This window comes from Antechinus flavipes, chromosome 3, assembly GCF_016432865.1.
Source record: "Antechinus flavipes isolate AdamAnt ecotype Samford, QLD, Australia chromosome 3, AdamAnt_v2, whole genome shotgun sequence".
NCBI lineage: Eukaryota > Metazoa > Chordata > Mammalia > Dasyuromorphia > Dasyuridae > Antechinus > Antechinus flavipes.
Genome location: NC_067400.1, coordinates 248,367,333 through 248,393,344, shown reverse-complemented (window position 1 = coordinate 248,393,344; position 26,012 = coordinate 248,367,333). Strand labels below are relative to the sequence as shown.

Sequence of the window (26,012 nt, the reverse complement as noted above, 5' to 3'; positions counted from 1 at the left end):
ATCCTAAAAAATTAAAGAAAGATTAATAAAAATTGAATATAAGGGGAAAAAAATTAATAAAAATTGAATGTAAAAAAATTGAAAATAGAATATCTAAATAAACCTATTTTAGAAAAAGACATTGAAAAGCCATAAATTAGAATCCTAAGGAAAAAAGCATCAAGCCCAGATGGATTTATAAACTAATCCTACCAAACATTTAAATATCAATTAATTCTAATATTAAATAAATTATTTGGAATATAGGCAAACAACAAGCCCTCCCAAACTCCTTTTATAATATATAGTGCTGATACATAAAGCAAAAAGCAAAAACAGAGAAAGAAAATTTTAGATCAATTTCATTAATATATATGGATGTAAAAATCCTAAATAAAATACTAGTTAGGAGTCTTGTAGAGGGCCACAGTGGGGGAACTCTGGGTGAGGTATAATACCCATCAGCCCAGGGTGACTAGTTCAGCTCCCCATCTCCCCTAAGGGCTCTCAGCCTTCCTGAGAAGTCAGGGGATGGAGACAATCTGTGTTGTGATTGAAGCAGAGTGATACCAGGTGACAAAGTGTCACCTACATACAAAAGCAAGTTGTTTATGTGGTCCTGCAGGTTAACACATATGCAGTGCTGCTTTGGTTATATAAAGGTATTAGGGTATATAAGGCTGAGAGATTTTGGAATAAACAGACTCCATGTTTTGAACATCCACATGAGCCTCCCCTAATCACTCCTCCATTAAGACCAAGAACTTGGGCTGGTATCGAGGTCCTTCAGAGAGCTAATCTGGACAAACACAGTCTCAATAATATATCACAAAGATTCTACATTGTGTCCATGTAAAATGTATACCAGGAATGCCAGGATCGTTTAACATAAGGAAAACTAGGAATATAATTGATTATATTAATAATACAAGTAACAAAAATCACGATTATCTCAATAAATGCAGAAAAAGTTTTTGACAAAATGCAACATTCATTCCTATTTTAAAAAAAAACACTTGAAAGCATAGGCATAAAAGAATTTTCCTTTAAAATAATATGAAGCATCTACCTAAAACCATTAGCAAACATTATTTTTAATAGGGATAAGTTAGAAGCCTTTCCCAGTAAGAAAAGCAGTTAAACAATGATACCCATTGTGGTGTTCTTGTTCTTTTTTATAATATAATCGTTCTCCGGGAGCAGGTTTCTTGGGGAGGTTTTCTGGAGGCAGCCTTAGTTTCAGTTCAGAGTAATAATCACCTCAAATACAGCCACCTGATAAAATCCAAACATTTATTCCTTATCTCTTTCCTTGGGCCCGGTTAGCTTTCTTAGAGGCCTGTCTCTCTGCTTGGTTCCAAGAGTTCTTGCAGCTTGTTCTTTGCCTCTGCTTTCTTCAGCCTCCAGCCAACACAAAGGTGGAAGATGGAATGAATCTGGTTCTACCTCCGAGAGTGGGCTTCTTCTGAATTGACTGATGCTCTCCTCTCAATCTTTTCAACTTAACTAACTTCCTGAAGCTCTAAGAGCTTCTTTATATATGATCTCCCAAAAGTTGACTCCTCCTCTGAGAGAGTGGGATTGTGGGTTTCTGAATCTCATACTGAATACTGACTTGTGAATCTCCCAAAAGTGTGAACTCCAATGAGTACTTAAATACATTAGTGAGCTAGAGAATTTGCTAAGTACCATGCTATTAGTAATTAGAGAATTAGAGAGAGTAATTAGAGAGTAATTAGAGAAGAAAAATAAACTGAAGGAATCAGAATAGGCAATGAGATAATAAAATTATCTCTTTTTTTTGCAAATAATTGATGATATACTTGGAAAATCCTAGAGATACAAATAAAAAGCTAATTGAAAAAATTAATAATTTTAGCTAAAAAGCACAATAAACGCACATAAATTATCAACAGTTCTATATAAACCAACAAAACTTTGCACATTTCCCCATTTAAAATAACTATAGATAGCATGAAATACCTAAGGAGTATACTTGCCGAAACAAATACAAGAATTATATGAATGTAATTATAAAACATTTTTATACAAATAAAGTCAGATTTAAGTCAGTGGAATTATGTTGTTTGTGGATAGGCAGGGCCGATATAATAAAAAGGACAATTTTATCAAAACTAATCTATTTATTAAGTGCCATCCCAATTCAACTACCAACAAATAACTTTGTTGAGCTTAAAAAAAAACAAAATTCATTTGGAAGAACAAAATTTTGATCAAGAATATCAAAGAAATTAATCAAAAAATGTAAAAAAAAGGATAGCAGTATCAGGTCTTAAACAATATTATAAGGCAGTAAATATCAAAACTATTTGGCACAGACTCAGAAATAGAAAGGTAGATCAATGGAACAGAGTAGATGTATAATACCTAGTAGTAAATTATTTTAGTATTATTATGTTTGGCATGTGTATATATGTATACTACATACATATACATATATAATATGTACATATTATACATATACATACTTGTGTATCAAATGGTGGCCTTCTATAGTACATGGTTGTAAGGGAGGGAGAAACAGGAATTTAAAATGTGATCAAATAAATACATTTTACAAAAAAAAAAAAAAGAAAGAAAAGAAAAGAATGATACACTTCAAAGTCTCCATTCCCCCAAGTCAGGAAAGAGGACTGAGAGCAATTCAAGGTCTTTCTGCCCCTCAAATCCTTCCCTTCTCCCTATCCTCCTCTCACACCTGACCTCTCCCTCCTTTACCCCAAAGTTCCTTCTTTTGTCTTGCCCGAGGATGCTGGGCATTCCTGAATGGGACTTGTGAAAGGGGGCAGGGAATAATAGCACAACTCCTTTTTCTCTTACTAATTTTCTAAAATGTAATATTTTGTTTATTTTAAAGACACACTTTTTAATGGCTTTGGACTTGGTGCAATCATTGGCATAGGAGTTGCTGCACTTCTACTAATTTTTGTGGTAACTGATGTTAGTTGCTTCTTTATCCGACAATGTGGATTGCTGATGTGCATTACTAGAAGAATTTGTGGAAAGAAAAGTGGTGCCAACAGCAAAAGTAAAGATCTAGAAGATGGGAAGGCTGCATATTTGTGAGTATCATTTGTGAGATTTATTTTAAGAACATCTTAATCTCAGATTCTAACCTGTTATTTATTTCAAGCAATTTCTGAGCACATAAAAACAAAAACTATTTTGGGGGGGCTGAGGCAATTGGGGTTAAGTGACTTGCCAGAATCATACATCTAGGAATTGTTAAGTGTCTGAGGTCACCTTTGAACTCAGGTCTTCTTGATTTCAGGGCAGTACTCTATCTACTGCACCACCTAGTTGCCCCAACAAAAATTATTTTGTATGAACTGAATTGTCAATTTTTCTAGAAAGACTGTTATATCTAATGCTATTTTCTTCCCTTTTATACTTATATTTCTATAAATTAATGTAATTTCACAGAATCAAAAAAATTATTTAATAATAGAATTTAAGAACTAACTTCAGTCACTGTCTAGTCCAACCCATATCCCAAAGGAATCTGCCCTATGCTATATATTATTAGTAACTCAGATTTTACCTGAACACTTCTAGAGAGGGGGAATGCATTATTTCTTGAGGGGAGGCCATTCAATTTTTGAGCAACTCTAAAAGTTAGTAAGTTTTTCCTAATTTCAGGAAACTTTTTTACACAGGTTGTACTTTCTGGGGCCAAACAGAATAAGTCTGTTTCCTTCTCTATGTGCCAGGCTTTCATATTTAAGATAACTAGAATGTCTCCCTAATTCTTCTTTTCTCTAAATTAATATCTCCAATCACTTCACATAATTCTCATATGACAAAAACTCCAGGGCCTTCACTATCTTGATTTCTTTCCTCTGTACACTGTCCAGATTATCAATTGATTCATATTGAGCTTATATTCTACTCAAGACTCTCAATCTTTTTCAGCAAAACTGCTAATTAACCATGCCTTCTTCATCTTGATATTTTTAAGTTGATTTTTTATTCCCACGAATAAGAATTTACATGTATACCTCAGTTTCATTTTATCAGATTCATCTCAGTGCTTTTGGCATTTTTTTGTATATTCATACTGTCATTCAGTATATTATCATCCAATACATTATTATTGTTATCTTTCAAGCTTAGTGTAATCTGTAAATTTTATAAGCATGCTATTTATACTTTTGGCCAAATCTATGTTCAAAATATTAACCAATATCCAAACTATGTTGACATTGAATCATTAATAAAATTAATATGAAATACTTTGTGAAAAGTTTTCCTACAATCTAGGTAGACTACCTATTGAATTTCTTTACTCTGCAAAATTAGTAATTCTATCTCCAAAAAAAGAAAATAAAGTTACTATTATATCCTATTCTTATGAAACCACATTGATTCCTTATTATCACTGCTTCCCTTTCTACATGTTTTTGTTGTTTTGTTGTTTCAGTCATGTCTGATTCTTAATGACAAAACACAACAAATCAAACCTTAACTAAAAAAAAAAAATTAATATCCAATAATAAAGAGGTATTTGAAACATTCTTAGAAAAAAAAAAAGACCTGAAGACATTATTTGCTTTTTCAAAACCCAAGATAAAAGAAATACAGGAAAGGTAAATAAATATATCAGCCAAGGATAGCAAGAACAACAGAGTGACAGCAGAGACTTCTTTCTAAGGACAGAGTGGTGTAGGCAGAAATTAGGAGAAGGTAAAAGAACAGAATAAGGATCACTCTGAATAGAACTTGATAGGACCCACCCTGTGGGCAAATCAGTGAGGAAGTTTTTTGCTTTTGTTTAGTTTTTGTGGCACCATACTGCAAAATGGAAAGCTGCATGAAATGGAGAAAGGGAACAGAGGAATAGATGGGAGTGAGTGATATACCCAGGTCAAATCAAGAGCACTTGAGAGGCAAGCGACCCCTGTGCTCTCTGGGAAGAGAAGAGACTGAAAGGAAATGAATGAAAAAGAGTGGGGAAAGGACTTTAAAAGTTTGAAAAGACTACTTGTTCTACTTCAGGAATAGATGAGTTAGAACTCAAGGGCAGTTGTCGCCTAGGAGAGTAGAGGAACAAAGATCCAGGGTGGGGGATTTTTATGCAAATGTAAAAAGAAGGGAACCAGAAGGAAAATGGGCTATACATAATTAGGAAAGTGGGAAAGGAGAGGATTGCCATGATAAAGTATCTTTTATGTCACCTGCAGAAATTAGCATTGTTCTGAGAATGAAGTACAAGGGAAAAACGGGAATTCATAGGGCAAGCTCTATAAGGCAGTAGCAGAAACTTCCTAGAAGTAAAAGTCCTGTAACAGATACCTCAAAAGTATTGATTTTTATGAAGAATCCAGAGAATTGAGGACTAGATAATTATAAAATTCCTGAACTAGAGAATACATATCTAGACCAAAAAAAAAAAAAAAAAAGAGGTTGGATAATAAAGAAAATAGGAGAAATCTTTGGAAATGAAATATAAAAAAATAATGAATAAAATTAGTTGAAGAAAAGAAAAAGAAGCAGAAATCCATGTGATTAACTGAGAATGAGAAATGGGAGAAAAAAGAAGGCAAGAATTAAATTTAAAAATTAAAGCAGGAAAGAAAAAGGAATTAATAGGTAAAACTCTAAAAAGCAAGACATACCAAATGGGAGGGGTGATAAAGAAAAGAGAACCATTGATAACTGGACCATCTTTAAAAAGATCAGTTCCAGGAACTTGAGGAAAATAGTCCTGTGTTTATAACAGAATACTGAGAGAAATTATAGCTTGGAAAAATATTATAAACAATTGGAGAAAAATATAAGCATAACTCTCATAACTTTAAATGTGAATGACAATCCAATTAAATGAAAAAGTGACAAATTTAATAAGATAAAATTGAATGAAAATTAAGGGACAGAAAAAAATTTACTATACAACAGGTGAATTAAAAAAAACAGAGGTAACCAAGCTATATGACAAAGAAAATTAGCATTCAAAAAATAAAAAGGAATAAACAAGCAAACTACATTATAATGAAAGGAACCATAGTCAACAAACCAAATCAGTGATAAACTTATACATTGTAAATGCCTTCACATTCAAATGCTTAAAGGAAAAAATAACAGAGCTAAAAGAAGGCATAAATAGTAGCATAATTGTGACAGAAGACTTCAGTATTCCTCTCTCCATTTAAAACAAATCTAATAGAAATCTAAACAAAAAGGAATATATGAAACTGAACAGATTCTGAAGAAACTAGAGTTAAAAGATTTGTGGCATCTTAATGAGATTATAAAAGTATATATTTGTGTGTATGTATGTATGTATATATCTCTATATATCTATATCTATATCTGTATTTGTGTGACTGCGATGGACATTTAAAAAAATAGACTATCTCAGTGAGTCATGGAATTTTTCAAAAATTGGCCATAAATTAGAACATAGAGATGTTGCAAGCAAATGTAAAAAGGCAGAAATAATAAATACATATTTATTTTATATTATGAGAGGATTAACATCCTGAATATGATTTTTTAAAATTAGAAGGCCAACAAATAAACAAACCCTAAAATAAGCAAACATGAAATTTTTAAAATTAAAGGGGAAAAAATATTAGAAAACAAAAAACCCAGAGGTATGATAATTAAAACTAAAAACTGGTTCTTTGAGAAAACTAATAAAATAGATAAAAATTTAGTTAATCTTATTAAAAAGCATGTAACAAAAAATGAAATCAGTTAAGTAATAAATGAACAAGGCAGATCACAATAAAACTAGAGGAACAAGAAAGACTATTCGGAACATATATAAGCATAGATATATGCTAACACAAAAGAAATTAATCCCATCAAAATAATTAAATTATTCAAATTATCAGAAGGTCAATTAGAAATTTTAAATAACTCAGTCTCAGAAAAGAAAATATATCTAGCTATAAAGAAGTTACCAAAGTGGGGAAGAGGAAGGAAGCTGGGTCTTGATTCACAGAATTCTATCAAACTTTTAAAAGAACAGTTAGAATCAATACTTTACAAATTATTCTCAAACCCTACCAGCATCATTTTGTGAGACAAATACAATCTCAATGCCTAAACCAGGATAACAAAATATAAAAGGAAGGTAAAGGACAATATAATTAATGAATATTGATTCAAAAATTTTTAACAAAATCCTATCATACACACTACAATGTTTTATCCAAGAAATATTTATTATGATCAAGTGGGATTTATACCAAGGAGGCAAAGGTGGTTAGCATCATGAAAATGATTTACATAATCAATCATATTGAAAAGTAGAACATCCAAAAACACATGATAATCTCAACAAATTCACAAAAACCTTTGTCAAAATATAGTATTTTCTTATAAAAATCCTGTGAATTAGAAGCATAGAAGATCTTTTTTAAAAAAATCTTAACACGTGGCTCTCTTCAGCAATGAGATGATTCAAACTAGTTCCAATTGTTCAATAATGAAGAGAATCAGCTACACCCAGAGAGAGAACTATGGGAAATGAGTGTGGACCACAACATAGCATTTCCATTCTTTCTGTTATTGTTTGCTTGTATTTTTGTTTTCCTTCTCAGGTTTTTTTCTTTCTTTCTAGATCTGATTTTTCTTGTGCAGCGAGATAACATGTATATTGTATTTAACATGAACTTTAACTCCCCTGCCATCTAGGGGAGGGAGTGTGGGGAAGGAGGGGAAAAGTTGGAACAGAAGGTTTTGCAAAGATCAATGTTGAAAAATTACCCGTGCTTTTGTTTTGTAAATAAAAAGCTATAATAACAAAAAGGTAAAAAAAAATCATGACACTTATCTACCTAAAATTAAAATATCATATGCAATGAGAATGCCTTAGAACCTTTTCCAATAAATTCAGGAGTGAGGCAAAGATACTCACTCTAACCCCTGTTATTTAATATGGTTCTAAAAATGCTAACAACAGCAAAAATAGAAGATAAGGAAATTAAAAACATAGAGACAGGGGAAGAAGAGATATAAACTATTCCAGTTTGTTGATGATATGTTGATATACTTGTAAAATCCTAAAGAATCAGGAAAGATACTAATTGATACAATTAATTGCTTTAATATAGTTGTAAGCTACAAAATAAAGTCTAAAAAACAACAAAAATTCAAGAAGCCATACTAGAAAAGGAAATATCTTTCCAAATAATTACAAATGCATAAAACATCTTAAGATGGACAAACCAAAACACATAAAAGATGTGTATAAATGATAACATGCAGCTTACAGAAATCAAGAATGATTTAAATAGCTGAAGGAATATTTAGGGCATATGTCTAGGCCATGCCAATATAATAAAAATTACGAGGCTTCATAATCACTTTTGGAAGTTATTATAATGACATATTAATCAAATTACTGAGGAGATTCTTAATAGAACTTGATAAAAATAATAAAATTCATTTGGACAAACAAAAGAGCTATATTCCCAAGGGAAATGATGAAAAGAAATAGGGATGAAGAGGAGTAGTCCTTTCAGACATCTAACTGTATCATAAAGTAGCAGTCATTAAAACTATATGATTTTAGTTTAAAAAAATAGAGATCATTCAATGGAACAGATTAAACAAAGGAGAATCAGAAATAGTGGAACTCAATAACCTAGTGTTGGATAAAGTAGAAAACAAATTATTAGGGGAAAAAATTTCCTTTTCCAATTGAGGAAAAAAAAAACATTGTGATAACTGCAAAGTAGTCTGGAAGAAATTAGGCTTGGATCAGTACCATTACATAATCAGTACTTTGCATAATAAAAACAATTTTATAACTCCTATATTTACCTCATCAAGTGTCCTTCCATATAGATGCAACTTACTTTTGTCTGCAAGTTTAATTAAAGTAAGAATCTTATTTTTAATATAATCCATTTCCATTAGGATGTGTCTCCTTGTTTGTTTGTCACTGGAGAAGAATTTCATAATTAGAATCCCAAGTTGATAATATTTATAGGTAGTTTAAAATCTGTCTTACTCTTTGCACTTTCTAGCCTCTTTATGCTGCCATCACCACCGTAGAAATAAAAGGGAGCTTCAGAGAATTGATGATTACTTTGCATATATCTTTATTTTATGTGTCATCATGGCCAAATAATTCACTTAATGGCAAGTACAGTAATGAGCTTCTTTATGTCTTTAGCTAGGCTGATATTCAGAAAATTGTTAGTCTATTTCTAGTATCTAAAAATTTCTTATTTTGCTCTACTAGCATGACTTTTGAGAGCCCAGAATCATTGCCACACCATGATGAGGCCTTAGAGGGTCACTTTGTGGAGCATATATACAAAATATGATTTAATGTTAAAGATGGTGACTGTTCCATGAAGAATATGAAATGGCTACTATTTTCCTTGGTTGGTTTAACCTGAATCTCTTAATGCCACCTAAGACTACTTTAGTCATTTTAGCAACTATAGCATGTAGAGATACCTTGAGTTTTCTAATAGAAAGTTCTATTAGAAAACTCAGCATAATCTATTAGAAAAAACAGTGATCTAGAAGTTAGGGAATCTGGGCACTAATTTCCACATTGTTAGTGAGTCTCTGGGCAAATCACTTCACTTCGTGGACCTTTGATTCCTCATCAGTAAATGAAAGAACTGAATCAGAAGAGCTTTTTAGCCCTCAGATGCTATAATCTGCTTTTTCTTTATAAGATATATAACTCTTATTATCCAGAAAGCTGCAGTAGGGAAAAAAAAAAACTTTTGAATATTTTGTTTGTTGCAACTAGTTTTCTAATAAATTACATTTTTTTTAGTAACTTTATTTCTCTCTCCTCTCTGTATTGAGCCAAAAATCTATTGGGAACTTAAGAAACAAATTCTTGAAGGTTCTCCAAATCAGGAAATATTGTTTTTTGGATTTAGTTGTGTCACAAAATGAATGACATTTTGATTACATTATTCAGGTTAAGAATTTTTTCCCATACTTTTTTAGGAAAGACGGATCAAAAGAGCCAATAGTGGAAATGAGAACAGAGGATGAAAGAATTACCAGTCATGAAGATGGAAGCCCAATAAATGAGCCAAATGAAACCACTCCACTCACAGAACCCGAGTATGTAGCCTAGAATTTAAATTTTTATTTGAATAAACATTACTGAGATCCTTAATATGTTTTAAAGATTTTTATACAAGTAAAATTAAAATTTTCAAAATTGTTTTAAAAGTATTATAGTTATGAACTTCAAAGGCCCATTGAATTTTGAGAAGCATAACAATTTACTTCTGAACAATGCCTAGCTAGAAATCACTTATCAACATATATTGCTGAATTCTAATTCAGATTTTTTAAGTTATCAACTAGGAGCAGAATTTTGCTCACAGACACTAATTTTATGTCATAAAAAAAAACACTTGAAAAATATAATTGGCCTTCTCAAATGTGAGTTTTTGGGGTTTTTTGGTAAAACATCCATTTGAATATTCTAAATCTGAAATCAATATATTCTGAATTCATAATCACAGAATTTAAGTAGTCAAGAAAATTGAAAGTCTGTAAAGAAAAATAAGAAAAAATTTTAGTGTACCATATCAATATTAGGGACAAATGTAACAATATTTGGTAAATGAGATAATTGGGCCTCTCATTCTTTTTCAAGGTCTCCTCCACCACTCAGCCCAGGCTCACAAGAGTTTTCCTCTTATGACATTTTAAGTTGTCTCCTCTCCCATGCAAATGGGGAGGGATATTCTCATTATAACTGTGACACAGCCCCAGGGTTCCAGAAGCTTCTGTTTGCCTATGAATATCCCCTAAGTAATTATAGAAAGCCTAGATATATCATTTGAATTAGTCAGTCAAAAATGTAAAAGTATGAATAAGTCTTTGTCAATTTCAGAGGATTCTAGTGCTTTTGACTATTGAATGAAGTCAGATAATGCTGCAAAAGCAACATTTTGATGTGCCAAAAAAAAAAAAAATACAGGCACAACACATCTCTATGATTGTCTATAAAAAGAACAGTTAGTCTTAGGATAAATTCAAAAAATCAAAGTCAGTCAAGTATTGAATCAAAAACAAAATTATGGGATTGGGTGGGAGGAAGGGGTAAGAGACAAAACTAGTATAACACAAAACATCCAGCCAATACACAAGATAAACAGACAGGAGGAAGCAACTTTAGAGAGAATTACCTCTGAAGATGGAGAAAAATACAAGCTTTGGACTAAAGTCCTAAAGGACCTTTGGAATATAGAAGGCAGAACTTAATGTAAGCTTTAAGAGGAAACTACAAAAGGAGACACGGATTTCCAGCAAGCACAAGTTATGTTACTATTTTGCCACAGGTGTTCTGTACGTAGCATTATCATTTTACTTTAAATTAGTGTTCACTCTTCTCAGGGACTCATAATATATTTGTGAAAGAATATGCTCCACATTTTGGAGGATTTTGCATAGCGTTATTAGTAAATCCATTTCCTAATGGAATTACCTAATTATTATTGATTAGAAAAATATTAGTTTCTAGTTCCAGAGAGAGAAATCCCAGAATTAGACCTGGAACACTGAGCAAAAAAGTAGTTGTGTGTCTGTGGATCCAGCTTCTGTGAGTCCATATTTGAGAAAGTAGCCCTCAAAGTACTAGTACAGTAGGGCAGGAGCTTATCTAGGATAATTTTAGAGTCATCTATATCAAGGATCCACTAGGGACATTCATCCAGAGTGCTCATTTATGAATATTCTAGTTTTCAAGTATCCATTAGGAAAAAAATACTTTTTCTCCTTTTTTTAAAACTATAATTAGACAGTCATCTCCCATGATTTTCCTTACAATTCAGACCACTTCCTTTTAGATAATTTTTACTTGTTAGAATGGTTAAGTAGTAATAATTTTTACATTCCTATACTATATTATTTTATATTAAAAATTACCTAACTATTTAGCCACAGATAGTTCAATACCTAACCTTTTTTTACTTTTCTTTCTTTTAAGCAAATCTAAACTGCTTGCCTTATTGTGCTGAGTTCCTTTTCCTTAATAGTTAGTATTATGACCAATGAAATAACATCTAATTGGTATTGAACTTTCATTTTAGTATTAAAATTTTTAGTATTTGTAAAATTAATAACCTACCTAATCTCATTAGTCAATGATTAACAAATCCCTAGCAGGTTTTTCTGTCTCCATTAAAGTGAATCTGAAATCCTGGCTGTCATTCTTCTGACTTCAAGGTCTGACTGCAGGGTTCCATCTTGAGCCTTTGTCTCTTCTTTCTCTTGATGACCTTATCAGCTCCCAAAGATTCAGTTGTCATCTGTATGTCTGCTTACCCACTTCTAACTTTTCAGCTGATTTCTGAAATCACAACTCCAACTGCTTACTAGACACTCAATTTGGATTAGTTGTAGACATTTTAAATTCAATATGTCCAAAAAAAACACTCATTATCTTTCCTCCTAAACTCTGATCCTCTCCTAAATTCTCTATTGCTATCAAGGGCACCAACATTTTCCTTGTCCCCCAGTTTTGACTTCCTAGCTGTCATGCTCAACTTCTCTCAATCTTCCACCCTCCCCATCCAATCTGTTGATAATGTCTATCAATTTTACTTTTGCAGCATACCTCAAATAAGCCTCCTTCTTTCCTCCAACACTACCATTACTCTGCTGCAGGCCATCATGCTTCTACTATTCTGTTGGTTAGTCTGCCTTTCACAAATCTCTTTCCACTCTAATCCATCCTACACTTAATCACTGAAATGATTTTCCTAAAGTACAGGTCCAGCCTTGTCATTCCCCTCTTCAATAAACTCCAGTGGCTCTTTATCACCTCCAGAAATAAATATAAATCCTTTGTTGATATCCAGAGCACCTTATGCCTTACCTTTACCCCCTCCCAATCCTTTTTTTTTCCACTGTTTACTTCTCAATCCAGTGACTGTGGTTCCTTGTTATTCCACAAATAAAATGTGCCATTTCTTAACTCTAGAACTTTTCTTTGACTGTTTCCACTTGCCTAGAATGATCTCCTTTCTCATCTCTGCCTTCTGGTTTCCTTCAAGTCCAGTCTAAAATCCAGTCTTCTAAAGGAAGTCCTTCCCAACCTCACTAAGTTCTTAATTCTCTGTTCATTATTTCTATTTATCCTATATGTAACTTATCTGCTTGCTGGCTCCCTTATTAGATTGTGAGCTTCTTGAGGTCAGAAACTGTCTTTTACTTGTATCTCCACTGCTTAGTCCAATGCCTGGCACATAATAGGCATTTAATAAATGCTCACTAAGTTGAAGAGGGAAAGCATTCTGGTATTGGGGGACAGCCATTGAAATAACTGCAGACACTTGGAGGGTGAGACTGTGTATGAGTATACTGACACTGATCCAAAATATCACTGTTGGAGAAACAAACAAACAAACAAAAATGGAGGTCAGTAAAGAGATGGGAGCAGAATAGTTTATTTAAGAATTATCAGCAGAGAAATGATAATTAAATCCATGAGAGCTAATGAGATCATCAAGTGAAATAATATAGAAAGAAAATAAAATGGTCCAGAACAGTGTTCTATGGAAACCCATGGTTATTGGGTGTGATCTAAATAAGGATGCAGCAAAGGAAACTGAAAAGGGGCAATGTAATATGTGAGAAAAGAACCAGGAGCAGTGTCCAAAAAAACCTAGGGAAGAGGTCATGGTGATCAACAAGGTCAAAAGCTATGAAGAAGTCAAGAAGAATGAAGATTGAGAAAAGGCCACTAGATTTGGCAATTAAGATACTGGTAACTTTGGGGAGGGCAATTTTGGCAGAATAATGATGTTAAGGAATTAAGAAAAGAATAAGGTCAGAGGACAGAGCCACTTGTATGGTAAATTGCCTTCTCAAAGAGTTCATCCACAAAGAGCAAAATAGATATAGGATAATAATTAACTAGGATCTGGCTCCCCTGGCTTCCTTCAAGTGCCAGTGAAAATGTAGTCTTTTATAATAAGCCTTTCCCAATTCTCCTTAATGTTAAGCACCTTCTGTCTTTTGATTATCTTCGATATATCTTGCATATATCTTGTTTGTACGTAGTTATTTGCATGTTGTCTCCTCCACTAAATTGTGAGCTCCTTGAGAGAGGAGATTGTCTTTTGTTTTTCTTGATAATCCCAGGATTTAGCACAGTGTCTAGCACCTGGCACATATTAGATGCTTAATAAATATTTATTGACTGACTGATGTAATAAGCATTTAGTAAGTCCTTATAGATAGTCAATTTTTAATGTCAGTTTAAAATTTTTGGATCAAATTTGATGCTATTTCTTACTAAAATACAATACTAAAGACAAATGAAGAGAGTTTAAACTTTATTCTAATCCACATTTACGTAAAATATTCTTGTTTTTCATAAAAAGCAAGTGGTCATCAGTCATCATCATAACATGCTATCTTAAAGAATTGTAGCTTTCCAACGAAAGCTTGGTTGACCCAAGCACTTTATGAAACAAGAACAAACTGATTATACTACTTTTTAAAGAGTTGTTTCCTTTCTTATTTCTATCCAGAAAACTGCCGTTAAAAGAAGAAAATGAAAAAGAAGTTTTAAACCCAGAAATTATAGAAGCAAAAATTTCCATCGATACAACTCAGTCAAAAGAAGATAGCAAAGCGTAATAGGAAGAGTGCCACAGCAAAAACAACAAATGCAAACTGCAATGACCCTATAACCAAAACTATACAGCTTACCTTAATTTCTTGGCCAACTTTTTTATCAATACCCTATAGAAATGATCAAACTATTCTGGTCCACGTTACCCTTCTCTTTGTGTTTATCTTGCCACTGTGTGTATTCTTGCCTGACAATGATTCTGAGATATTCTGATCAATCCAGTGAAGTAGTGTAATTTATTACAAAGTGAAATTTTTTTAAGAAAATACATTATTAAAATGTAATTCTAACCAGAAACTATATTCCAAATAGGAAAAAAATCATAACTTCAAGTTAAACTAATAAGAAAAAAAAGTACTGTGTTTTCTTGAATCTGGTCTTTTTTTAAAAAAGTACATTAAGTCACCTTTAAAAGAAAAGTGAAGAGGCCATTTCATTATAGTAAGAAATATGGCATACCTATGGTCTAGAGGGATATTCCAATTATTGGCAATAATAACTGACAAGACTTGAGATTTCTTTATAACTACAGTGCATATCCATGATTGATCTTTCTTAGAGTGAAAAACTAATCAGCATGTGATATAGATCAAAATGGTTATATTTTGATGAAAGATATTATTGCCATATTTGAAAGTATGGCTTAGAAAATCCCTCATGTTATCTATTATGTAGACATATGCCATATCCATTATGAAGAAATCATGTTTAAATTAAAACCCTAGAAATCAAAATGAAAATATATTTATGGTTTGGGCCTCAAACAAGCTTAAATGGAAACATTCAGTTTGTTACCTTACCTTAATATATACATATATATTGTGTATATATGTATATATTTAGGTTATTTTCATTTTATTTTATTTTTAGTGATTTTATCAGATCAAGGAGCCATGATTTTCAAATATATCAAATGACATTGCCTGTATTTTTTAATGGATGTATCCTTAATCTTTGCCATACATATTTTAAGATTGTATTTTACCAACCTTAAATGTCTGTTCATGAATGATTTGAGGTTAAAAGAAATATAAAAAATACATTTGACTAAAATCCAAAAAAAATTTTAATGGGTAAATATTTTTATGTTTCTTTCTTTATATTTGTATCTTCACACATTAACACAGTGCTGGCACAGAGTAGGCACTTAGTAAATGCCTGTTGATTGGTTGATTAATATGTAGTATAAGTCAAAATATCTTTCCAGTAAGGATTTTATTATGAATATTAATTTTATTCATTCTATGTATAATAGCCTAGAGATATAATTTCCTGATCAACTGTCTTTTCTTTTGTAAGTCCTAATATATACAATCTAGATGATATGCTAATGTCACTTGTTTGGAATAGTATTATTTTAAAACCTAATCCAGAATAAATTACAAACTATGCAAAGTTCACAAAGGAAAAAAAAAAGCAACCATTGATTATTAAATTTGGCCTTTATACAAGGCAAATTAACTATGTATATCTCTAAATAGAAAATACCCATAAAAAGATATGTGTATATATATATAATGCTACATGTGTGTGTTTACACACATACACACACATACAATACGCATACACACAACTACATGTATATGTATATATCTATTCCATTGGCAGCAAGTTTTAAAATATTCCTATTCCCAAAGTAGCAAAATTCTCTTCAGCATTTCAAGTGATGTTTTGTTAACTCTAATTTTGAAATGGTAGAAAGCATCTTCCTCATCTTTGACTACTTAAAGAAATTATCTAAAAGAGCACTGGGTGAATTTTAACACCTGTCAAGAATGGCTGCTCTGGAACTTTGTTCTTAAAGTAATGGATAAATAAAAATATTATGCTCCAGCTTTAGTTTCAAATTAATGCCTGAAACATCAAGTCAAGCAAAAACAACTATTTTTTTAAACTATTCCACTACTGTTTTGGATCTTAGCGAGACAGAAGTCATTCTTAAGTCAGTGAGTTGCTAGTTAGCTATAACTACAAAATAGAAATTGGAGCTATAGAATATCATTCCTTCATATCTGCTATGAAATTTTCTCAAGACATACTATTGTTATTACTATAAAACAGCTGTAGATTATATCCCTATCACAAATATATTGAACCATCCTTACAGACTTGACTGCATAACTAATTTTCTGATTAACAACTTGCTAAATTAATTTGTTATAATGGCAGTCAAAATAGTTGGAATAGTTTTTGGAGATTGATTTAGGCTCTAAATTGGCAAATTAATGACAGGGAAGGAATTAGAAAAGCTGGAATGTCTAAATGTCATGCAAATCATTGTAAAACCTGTGAGTTTTTCTGGGCTGGAGAATTTGGCTTGAGCATTTTTGCTCCTTTTTTTTTTTTTTTTTCTGGAAAGGGGCAAAGTTGAATCTTTCCTAAGCCTTGTCTTTCTTCCCTTGAATGGAGAGGGGAAAGAGGAATGTAAGTGTTATATTTCTTTCAGTCCTCTATCCCCAGCTCATTTCTTCTCTGGAGATTTAAGCAGAAATACCTTATTATAAGGATTAGCTTGTTTTTAGCCTAAGACCAAATATAATGGCATTCAAAAAAGAGTGGTCCCTTTCTATGCTATTTTATGTAGTTAATATTAAATGAAAATTTATTAATACAGACAGTAGCCCAGAGTCTATTGTTAGTCAAATTTAGATAAAGGTTTGGTTCTTTGCCAGGATTAATTTTTTTTTTCCTAGTAATCTCTAGCTATTTTCAATCTCCTTATCTCAACATGGACTGATTATACAGTACAAATTTTATGGCCAAACTCACTTTTTTTTTTTACTTATGAAGCAAAATCAAGATACAGGAAACATGTAAAAAATGAAAGAAGATATAAAATAGTATCTGGTAATGGACAAGCACAGGAAGAAGATGGGAGAAAAGTAGATCTTTTGGAACTCCACTCAGCCCTTGAAGAATCAATTAAAATCCACTACAAAAAGCCTGAAGGAGTCTGAAGGAGAGAATGTCTTCCTACCTCAGTCAATTAAGTCCTAGGTGGAGCACAGAATACCATCTTAACACTATTGGTACTTGCTTGGCTCATGCAGGACTTCTTCTCAATCTGTGTATCTTTTTCAGAATTCCCAAATGTGACTCAAAATAGATCTTACCTTACGAATAGTAATTCATAGTCAAAATTACTTCCAGGGCTGAGAGTAAATGCTTGTCCTTCTGAAACCACAAATCCCAAAATGCGAGTTGGCTCTCTACCCATTTTTATACTGTACTTCTGCTGTATTCTGAGAGAGAGACAGAGAAAGATTTATGTGTTGTATTAACAGTAATTTTTTTTTCTCACTTCCTTGGGCTATACATGAAAGGTCAGTCTATGGAATTTTTTTTTTCTGTTTCATCCATAGTTCAGCTTCTTACCGCGCATAATAGATGACAATCTGAGATGAATAGTATCTGGGGCTAAACACAGGCATTTCCAGGTGTAATCTGTTCTTTTCCTAAGTGGTTTATGCCTTTTGTCCTTAGAATCAATGCCATGTAAGATCAAGACAAAATTTTGACTGATTTTTACATGCAATAGAATTGTCAAATATGTCTTCAAGTATAAAAGTTTCCTAATAAGAGATGGCTTATAGTAATTTGTAAGATAAACATAGAACTGAAATAACATTTTTTCTCAATTTCCTTTTCTTATTCTAGACAATTATACAGATAGTTGTATAAATATTACTTTTACTGTCTGAGAATAATAGTATTCATGTGAATTTTCAGAAGAGTTGACTGAATATAACTGACAGAACTGATAAAATAATCTGAATTATATGCTTTTTAAACCAGAATCTCATTTCAAATATTGGCAGTTTTGATAATTTAAATGAAAATGGGCAGTGACAATCACATTCAATAAGAGGTTAAAGGAAAGAGTAACATCATAGAATGACACAGTCTTGGAAGGGTACTTAGAGAACATTAAGTCCAACCCCTTCATTTTACAGATGAAGAAACTAAGGCATGGAGTTTAAGTGACTTGCCCAGGGGGCATACAGCTAGTAAATAGGGCAAAATTTAAACCCAATTCTTTTTTTACTCCAAATCTAGCACTATCTCTTCTATTCCATGCTGCCTTTCTCAATTTTCATTTACACTGGCATGAATGAATTTGTTATATTATTGAAATTATTTGCAAATGAATTTTATGGATCCTATGAGACACATGCATATATTTGACATATGTGTGTATACATATATATCATGAATTAGATCAGAAATATTACTGTTCTATTGATTCTAATGTTTATTGTTGATAAGTTAATTCATTTAATCTTTGTAACTTTAACAAAGTAAAAAGTACATTAAAATTGATATAGCAAATTCTATGTGATATTATTTTCTGAATTGAATATTATATTTAATTCAACAATCATTAATAAATACCTGTAATGTTTATAAGGCATTGTGGTAGATTCTGGGGACAAAAGGGAGATAAAAATTTAAAAAGTGTCTGCCCTCAAGAGACTTAGTTGAAAGAATTAATTTTTAAAATTCCTTTTGCAAGTGTCTTTTATTCATAAATAAATTATTTAAGTATCATATACTGAATTTTAAAACTTAAGTCTTGCTTGTATTTTCTGTTTCTCTAAAAGTACTAATGTGTATTTGTGCTTTTGATTGATATGAAATTATTTTATTAAAGAAAAAAACACTTTCAGTTTTCCCACAAATTTTGTTTAAAATGTTTTCAACCTTTATTGATAGATTTTTGCCAAAAGATTTGACACTTTAATAATGTGTACAAATTTATTTTGACTGGAATTTTAATTCTTAGTTTTCAAAATACATAAACTTTCATGAAGTCTAAAAAAACAATTGAAATATACAGGGTGATTATAAAGTCCTAGTGCAACTTTAAACTTTGATAAGTTTGATATATATATGATAGAAACATGTTACATAAAAGCTGACATATCAGTGTTCTAAAGAAATACATTCTGATTTTAACCTTTATAATTACTACCATCATTTATAAAACATTTCTCAGAAGTTTTAAGTAGCTGCACAGTAATTTCATGAATAAATTTATGAAAAAAATGGAAATTAACAATAATAAAACATAAAAATTTAATGTCATTTACAATGTGCTTTTATCATTTACATATCCAATGTGTTTAAAGATGTATAAAGATTTTATAGCCACCCTTTTTTGAACTTTCCACTGAGATTAACCTTTTTTGTTTGTTTGTTTTTTAAGTATATCTATGTACTGGTTTCCTTCAGAATCTGTTGACACTAAATTTTACCAATTCTGAGAAATAAATAGCCTCAACATTGTGACTAAAATTTATTCTTCAAAAATTTTAAATTGGTAGAAAAAAAAGGCATTTTATAATTTAATTTGGGCCTTTTTTCCCCCATTTCAATTTAAAATACAATTTAGGACCACAAACCTGTTTTTGGTGTTATTGATGGTGATGGGAATAAAAAAGATCAGATTGAATCACACTCCATGGAGCTATGCCAGTGTATTTCCCCATCCTAACCCCTACACTAAAAAGTCACACATCTTGAATAATTAATTGATTTTTATCTTTTTGTTTCAAATAATTGGAGTCTATCACTGACTTTAAATCACAGGCTAAAAGTGATAAATTTTACTTACACTATTAGCTTTTTGTAAAATGCATTTTGCTTTTTAACTTGGAAATATTAAAATGTTAATTTCAAATTCTTCTTACAGACTGTTCTACAAATTCAAACTGCTAATCTTAAATACAATAAAAACAAAACACTGGATGAGGTAAAGAAATTTTTCAACAAACATATCCTAACATTATCTTTAAAAACAAAAGTTTTGTATATATTGAGGTGGTGTTTTTTTTTTTTAAATTCCTGCCCAGTTTCCCTCACTAAAAGTTATTTTTAGAGAAATTTTGTAAGCATATACTATTGACCTAAAATCTAACATTTGTTAAGCTTAAAATAATGGCAGGAACAATTTCAATTATAACAGTTTATTATATCAGAAATATTTCAAACAAAACTAAGATACATAAGTTGTTACAATATTCCCAAGTGAAATTAGGCCATTTAACGATACATTTATTAGTATATTTCATATTATTAGAAACAAATACCAAAAATATTATTGTAGTAATTTATTTGCCCCTGAAACTAAAAATCATGATTTCATATAAAGTAAAAAATAATGCTTGGTTTTTATTTTTTATAAATATTGGTGCATTCTGTACTATAATATTCAAATTTTTAAAAATTATTTTAAGATAATCCATCATTTAGTATATCATTTGGCCAACAAGTTTAATAAAATACATAGAACCTTCTGTTTTGATAATGTTTGGAGAAATTGCAATATTTCTGCCACACAATATACATTTTAAAAAATTTCAACATGATCATTTAAATTAAGGAAAGATCAATGTTTATATTTAAAGAATCTTTCAAACTCTAATATGAGTTCGTATGATTAAGAACTAAAAATATGCAAACTGATGTATATGTGAATATTATTTTTAAAGAAAATTTTAAAAGGAAGAAATACTGAACTAAATCCAGAGGAGGAAAAAACATTTAGATTTTGAACCCAGATTGAAGAACAGGAGAGTTAACATTACATTAGAGACACCTCAGTGATTCTATTTTGTTTAACCCTTAGTTTCAACCTTGCTACATTTGCAAATGACCTGTCCTTAGGACAGAATAACTATTAATCAAGGTTATATGCCTGTGTAGGGTAAAACTGGTTCAAAAGTTTTGGAGAAGAAACTTTCTCATTGGTCTTTAAGTAGGCAAACCTGAAATCAAAAATATGTTGGAGAGATATACCTTCCAAATATGTCTATCTTCCAAAATATGTCCTCCTTCCACCCCAAGGTATGGAACCAGAAGTGTTCTCTTTTGAAGAAAAAGAAAATCTCTCAAACTTTTGAGCCAACTCTATCCCCTCATAAGAATAATGCTGAATAACAGTTCTATCAATTAGAATAGTCTTATGCAAATGTACAGGATTGAACTCCAGGTTATGATCATAAATAAGCTAATGTAGAGAGAATCACATAATATAAAAGACACTGTGTTTAAAACATCATGAATCTTTGGTTTCTGATCCTTGAAAGAATGTTGTGGTTCATGGTGTAGAGTTCGCCTTTAAATCTTGCTATGAACATGTAAACTATTAGAAATAAAGACACTTGAAACACTTGATATGTGTTTTCCATTGTGTGTACAGTACATGTTAAATACATGTCATATTTCAATAGAATTTACTTTACATGTATACTTGGATTGTATACTACTCAAATTCTGTGTTGAGAAGTAAGATAAGTTAGCTTTTTGTTTTAAAATACTATGTCCCTCTGAAATGCTGTAAATGTATATTTAAACTAAACTGTAAAAATTATACTGAGAATGTTGAGGTTTTGTATTTATGAAATACATTGAAATTATGCTTACAGTATATCAAAATTATTTGTCACTCTTCACCATTTGTAAATTAATAGTAAAGATCTCTTACTTTAATAAAGTGTTGCATTTATATTAATTTTGGAAAGTGTTAACTCTGCCATGAATGGACTTATGACTTGATAACTTTATTTTATTTAGAAAAATCTGAAATGTTTTCCATTATATTAATAATCACAGAATTTCAAAGTTGGAAATGACCCAGAAGTTATCTATTATATCTCTAAACCAAAACATTAATCTTCTCTAAGGCATATTTTGAAAAATAATTTCCTGTGACATTTTGTGAATCAGATTAAATATCAATGTCAAACTCTTGGGAGTTATATACATTATATGTAGAAAAAAATGAGGGTTAAATACAGAATAACTCTTGAGTGATCAATCAAAAATATCTGCTAAACACATACCTGAGTTTATCTCTCCAGTGACTATACAGGTCAAATCATTAAGGAGTTTTGTGAATTTAGATAACAAAAACAATTTTTTTTTTAGAACAAACTTACCTGGGTAAATATGACTCTCTCATCACCAAATGCTAGATCTACAATGAACACACATAGCAAAAAGCAAATAAATTCATTTTTCCAAGTCAAGAGCAAAACAAATCAGAGTAAATATACATAGGAGTAGATATACCAGATCAGGGCTTCTTAAACTTTTTCCACCCATGACTTCTCTCCTATTCTCCCCTCTCCCAAGTCCTCTCACCTCACAGGCATGGGAAATTGACTAAGTCTCCATCAATGAAGAAAGATCTGGTGCCCTTTGATCCAAGAAGACAAAGGAAATGAGTAAATGTGACTGATTTTTTTTTAAAGGGAATAATTTTATAAGATTCTATAAAGAAGTCATAAAATATCTCCTTGTAAAATAAATATTTAATGGACTACTTCCCTAATTTCTTACTGAAACTAGTGGACTGGTTACCTAGAGGGGAGCTGATTACTTTTCCCTTAGGGTGGTATGGTTAGGGCTCATCTTATATGAAAACCTGTTTGAGGAGGTAGGATTGCATTTCTATATTGTTTATGCCTACCTGGAATAAATACTATGAAGAGAGTCCCGTGTGCAAGGAATACCTATGGGGAAAAGACAACTCATTGCTACTTCATTAGAAGAAAGGAAGGAGAGAAGGAAGGGAGAGGGTAAGAGAGAGATAGCAAGGAAACAAAGGAAGAGGGAAGGAAGGATAAAAGGAGGGAAGGAGAGAAGGAAAGGCAGGAAACAGGGAAGGAAAGATAATTAAATGTGGTATGTGGATGCTATTTTGTTTTACTATGGATTACTATGGATTGTTTTAATATGGATTATGTCTATCCACATGAGTCTGTCTAAAGGTAGCTAAAAGGGAGGCAAGAATAATGACCCTAAAATCTCTTTTACCCAACTCTTCCCCAAGAAAAGAGGATGTTGAGACCAGAGTATGGTCTCTTTGCTCTTTTCAAAGAGAAGAAATATTGAGCTAGAATTATAACTATCTGTTCCCTTAAAAATTATTTGTCTAGGAGACATAATTTTTAGGTTCAAACTTAATTCCTGCTATTTTTCCATTAATTTGTTTATTTTAACACACATTGCTTTATAAATCATGTTGGAAGAAAAAAATCAGGACAAAAGGGAAAAACCATGGAAAGGAGAAAAAAATAGAAAAAAAAAAGAAGTGAACATAGGATATTCATTTATATTGTCTCCTTAGTTCTTTTTCTGGATGCAGATGGCATTTTCTATTCATAGTTTATTGGGATAGCCTTGGGTCACTGAACGGCTGAGAAAAACCACATCTTTCATAGTTGATCATGCAAATTCTTGTTCTGTGTGCAATGTATTCCAGGTTTTACTTGTTTCACTCAGCATCAGCTTGTGTAAATCTTTCCAGGACTCTCTAAAATTAGATTGTTCAATTTTTACAGACCAATAATAGTCACAGTCTTCATATACTATAATTTATTTAGACCTTTCCCAATTGATGGGTATCTTCTCATTTTCCATTTCTTTGCCACCACAAAAATAGCTGCTGTAAACATTTTTGCACATATAAGTCCTTTCCCCTCTTTTATGATTTCTTTGGGATACAGACCCAGTAACGACATGGCTAGGTCAAAGGTTATGCACTTTGATATCCCTTTGGTCATATTTCCAAGTGGTTGGATCATATTTCACCAACAATGCATTAGTGTCCCAGTTTTCCCACATCCCCTATAACATCATTATCTTTTCTTGTCATCTTAGCCAATCTGAGTGGTGTAAGGTGGTATCTCAGTTATTTTAATTTGCATTTCTCTAATCAATAATGATTTAGAGCATTTTTTCATATGATTATAAATGGCTTTAATTTCAACTTCTGAAAATTGTTCATATTCTTTGACAATTTATCATTTGGGGAATGACTTGTATTCTTATAAATTTGACATAATTCCTTATATATTTTAGAAATAAGACCTTTTATCAGAAATACTGGCTGTAAAGATTTTTTCCCAGCTTTGTATTTCCCCTTTTAATCTTGTATGTTGATTTTGTTTGTGCAAAAACTTTTTAGTTCAATGTAATCAAAGTTGTCCATTTTATCTTTCATAATCTTCTCTAGTTCTTTTTGGATCATAATTTCCTTCTTTCTCCAAAAATCTGATAGGTAAATTATTGCTTGTTCTCTAATTTGTTTGTTATCATCCTTTATGCTCAAATCATGTATCCATTTTACCTTATTTTGGTATGGGGTGTGAGATATAGGTCTATGTCGAGTTTCTAACATATTATTTTCCAGTTTTCCCAATAATTTTTGTCAAATAGTGAGCTCTTATTCCAGAAGCTGGAATTTGGGGATTTATCAAGTACAAAATTTCAATAGGCCTTGATTATGTCATATGTATCTAAACTATTTCACTGATCCCCCATTCTATTTCTTAGCCAATACCAAATGGTTTTGATCACTGATACTTTATAATACAGTTTTAGGTTGGTACTGCTAAGCCACCAGACTGTATTTTTTAAAATTAATTCCCTTGATATTTTTGATCTTTTGTTCTTCCAGATGAATTAATTTTTTTTTAGTTCTATAAAATAGTTTTGGCAGTTTGATTGGTATAGCCCTAAATAAGTAGTCCAATTTAGGCAGAATTGTTATTTTTATTATATTAGCTCAGATTTCCGATGAATAATTGCTATTTTTCCAATTGTTTAGATCTGACTTTATTTGTATGAGGAGTGTTTTGTCATTGTGGTCATATAATCCTTGGATTTGTCTTGGCATGTAGACCCCCAAGTATGTTATTTTGTCTACCATAATTTTAAATGAATTTTTTTTCTTTTTTGTCATTAATATATAGAAATGCTGATGATTTGTGTGGGTTTGTTTTATATACTGCAACTTTGCTAAAGCTGTGAATTGTTTCTAATAGTTTTTGGATGGTTTAATAGGATTCTCTAAGTATATCATCTGCAAAGAGTGATAGTTTTATTTCCTCTTTGCCTATTCTAATTGTTTCAATTTCTTTTTCTTTCCTTATTGCTAAAGCTATCATTTCTAGTACAATGTTGAATAATAGTGGCAATAATGGGCATCCTTGTTTCACCCCTAATCTTATTGGGAATGCATCCAGCTTTTCTTCATTGCAAATAATGCTTGTAGGGAGCAGCTAGATGACATAATGGATAGAGTGCCGGCCCTGAAGTCAGGAGGATCTAGTTCAAATCTGGCCTCAGACATTTAATACTTTCTAGCTGTGTGGCCTTGGGCAAATCACTTAACCCCAATTGCCTCAGCAACCCCCTCCAAAAAAATTAATGCTTGCTATAGATTTTAGATAGTGCTTATTATTTTAAGGAAAGTTCCCTTTATCCCTATATTCTCTAATGTTTTTAATAGGAATAGGTGCTGTATTTTGTCAAAACCTTTTTCTGCATCTATTGAAATATAATTTCTATTGGTTTTGTTATTCATATGGTCAATTATAATAACAGTTTTCCTGATATTAAACCAGCTCCAAATTCTTGGTAT

General features: G+C 31.4%; 1 protein-coding gene across 1 annotated transcript in view; it reads left to right on the top strand.

Moving 5' to 3' along the window:
- NCAM2 (neural cell adhesion molecule 2) overlaps positions 1–22,094 on the top strand; it is a 285,546-nt gene extending 263,452 nt beyond the window's left edge. Inside the window, exons 16-18 of the mRNA XM_051984853.1 lie at positions 2,858–3,062; positions 9,928–10,047; positions 14,478–22,094. Of these exons, the coding sequence (XP_051840813.1) occupies positions 2,858–3,062; positions 9,928–10,047; positions 14,478–14,586 (434 nt within the window). The 3' untranslated portion in view covers positions 14,587–22,094. The remainder of the gene's footprint in view (positions 1–2,857; positions 3,063–9,927; positions 10,048–14,477) is intronic.
- The last annotated feature ends 3,918 nt before the right edge of the window (positions 22,095–26,012 follow it).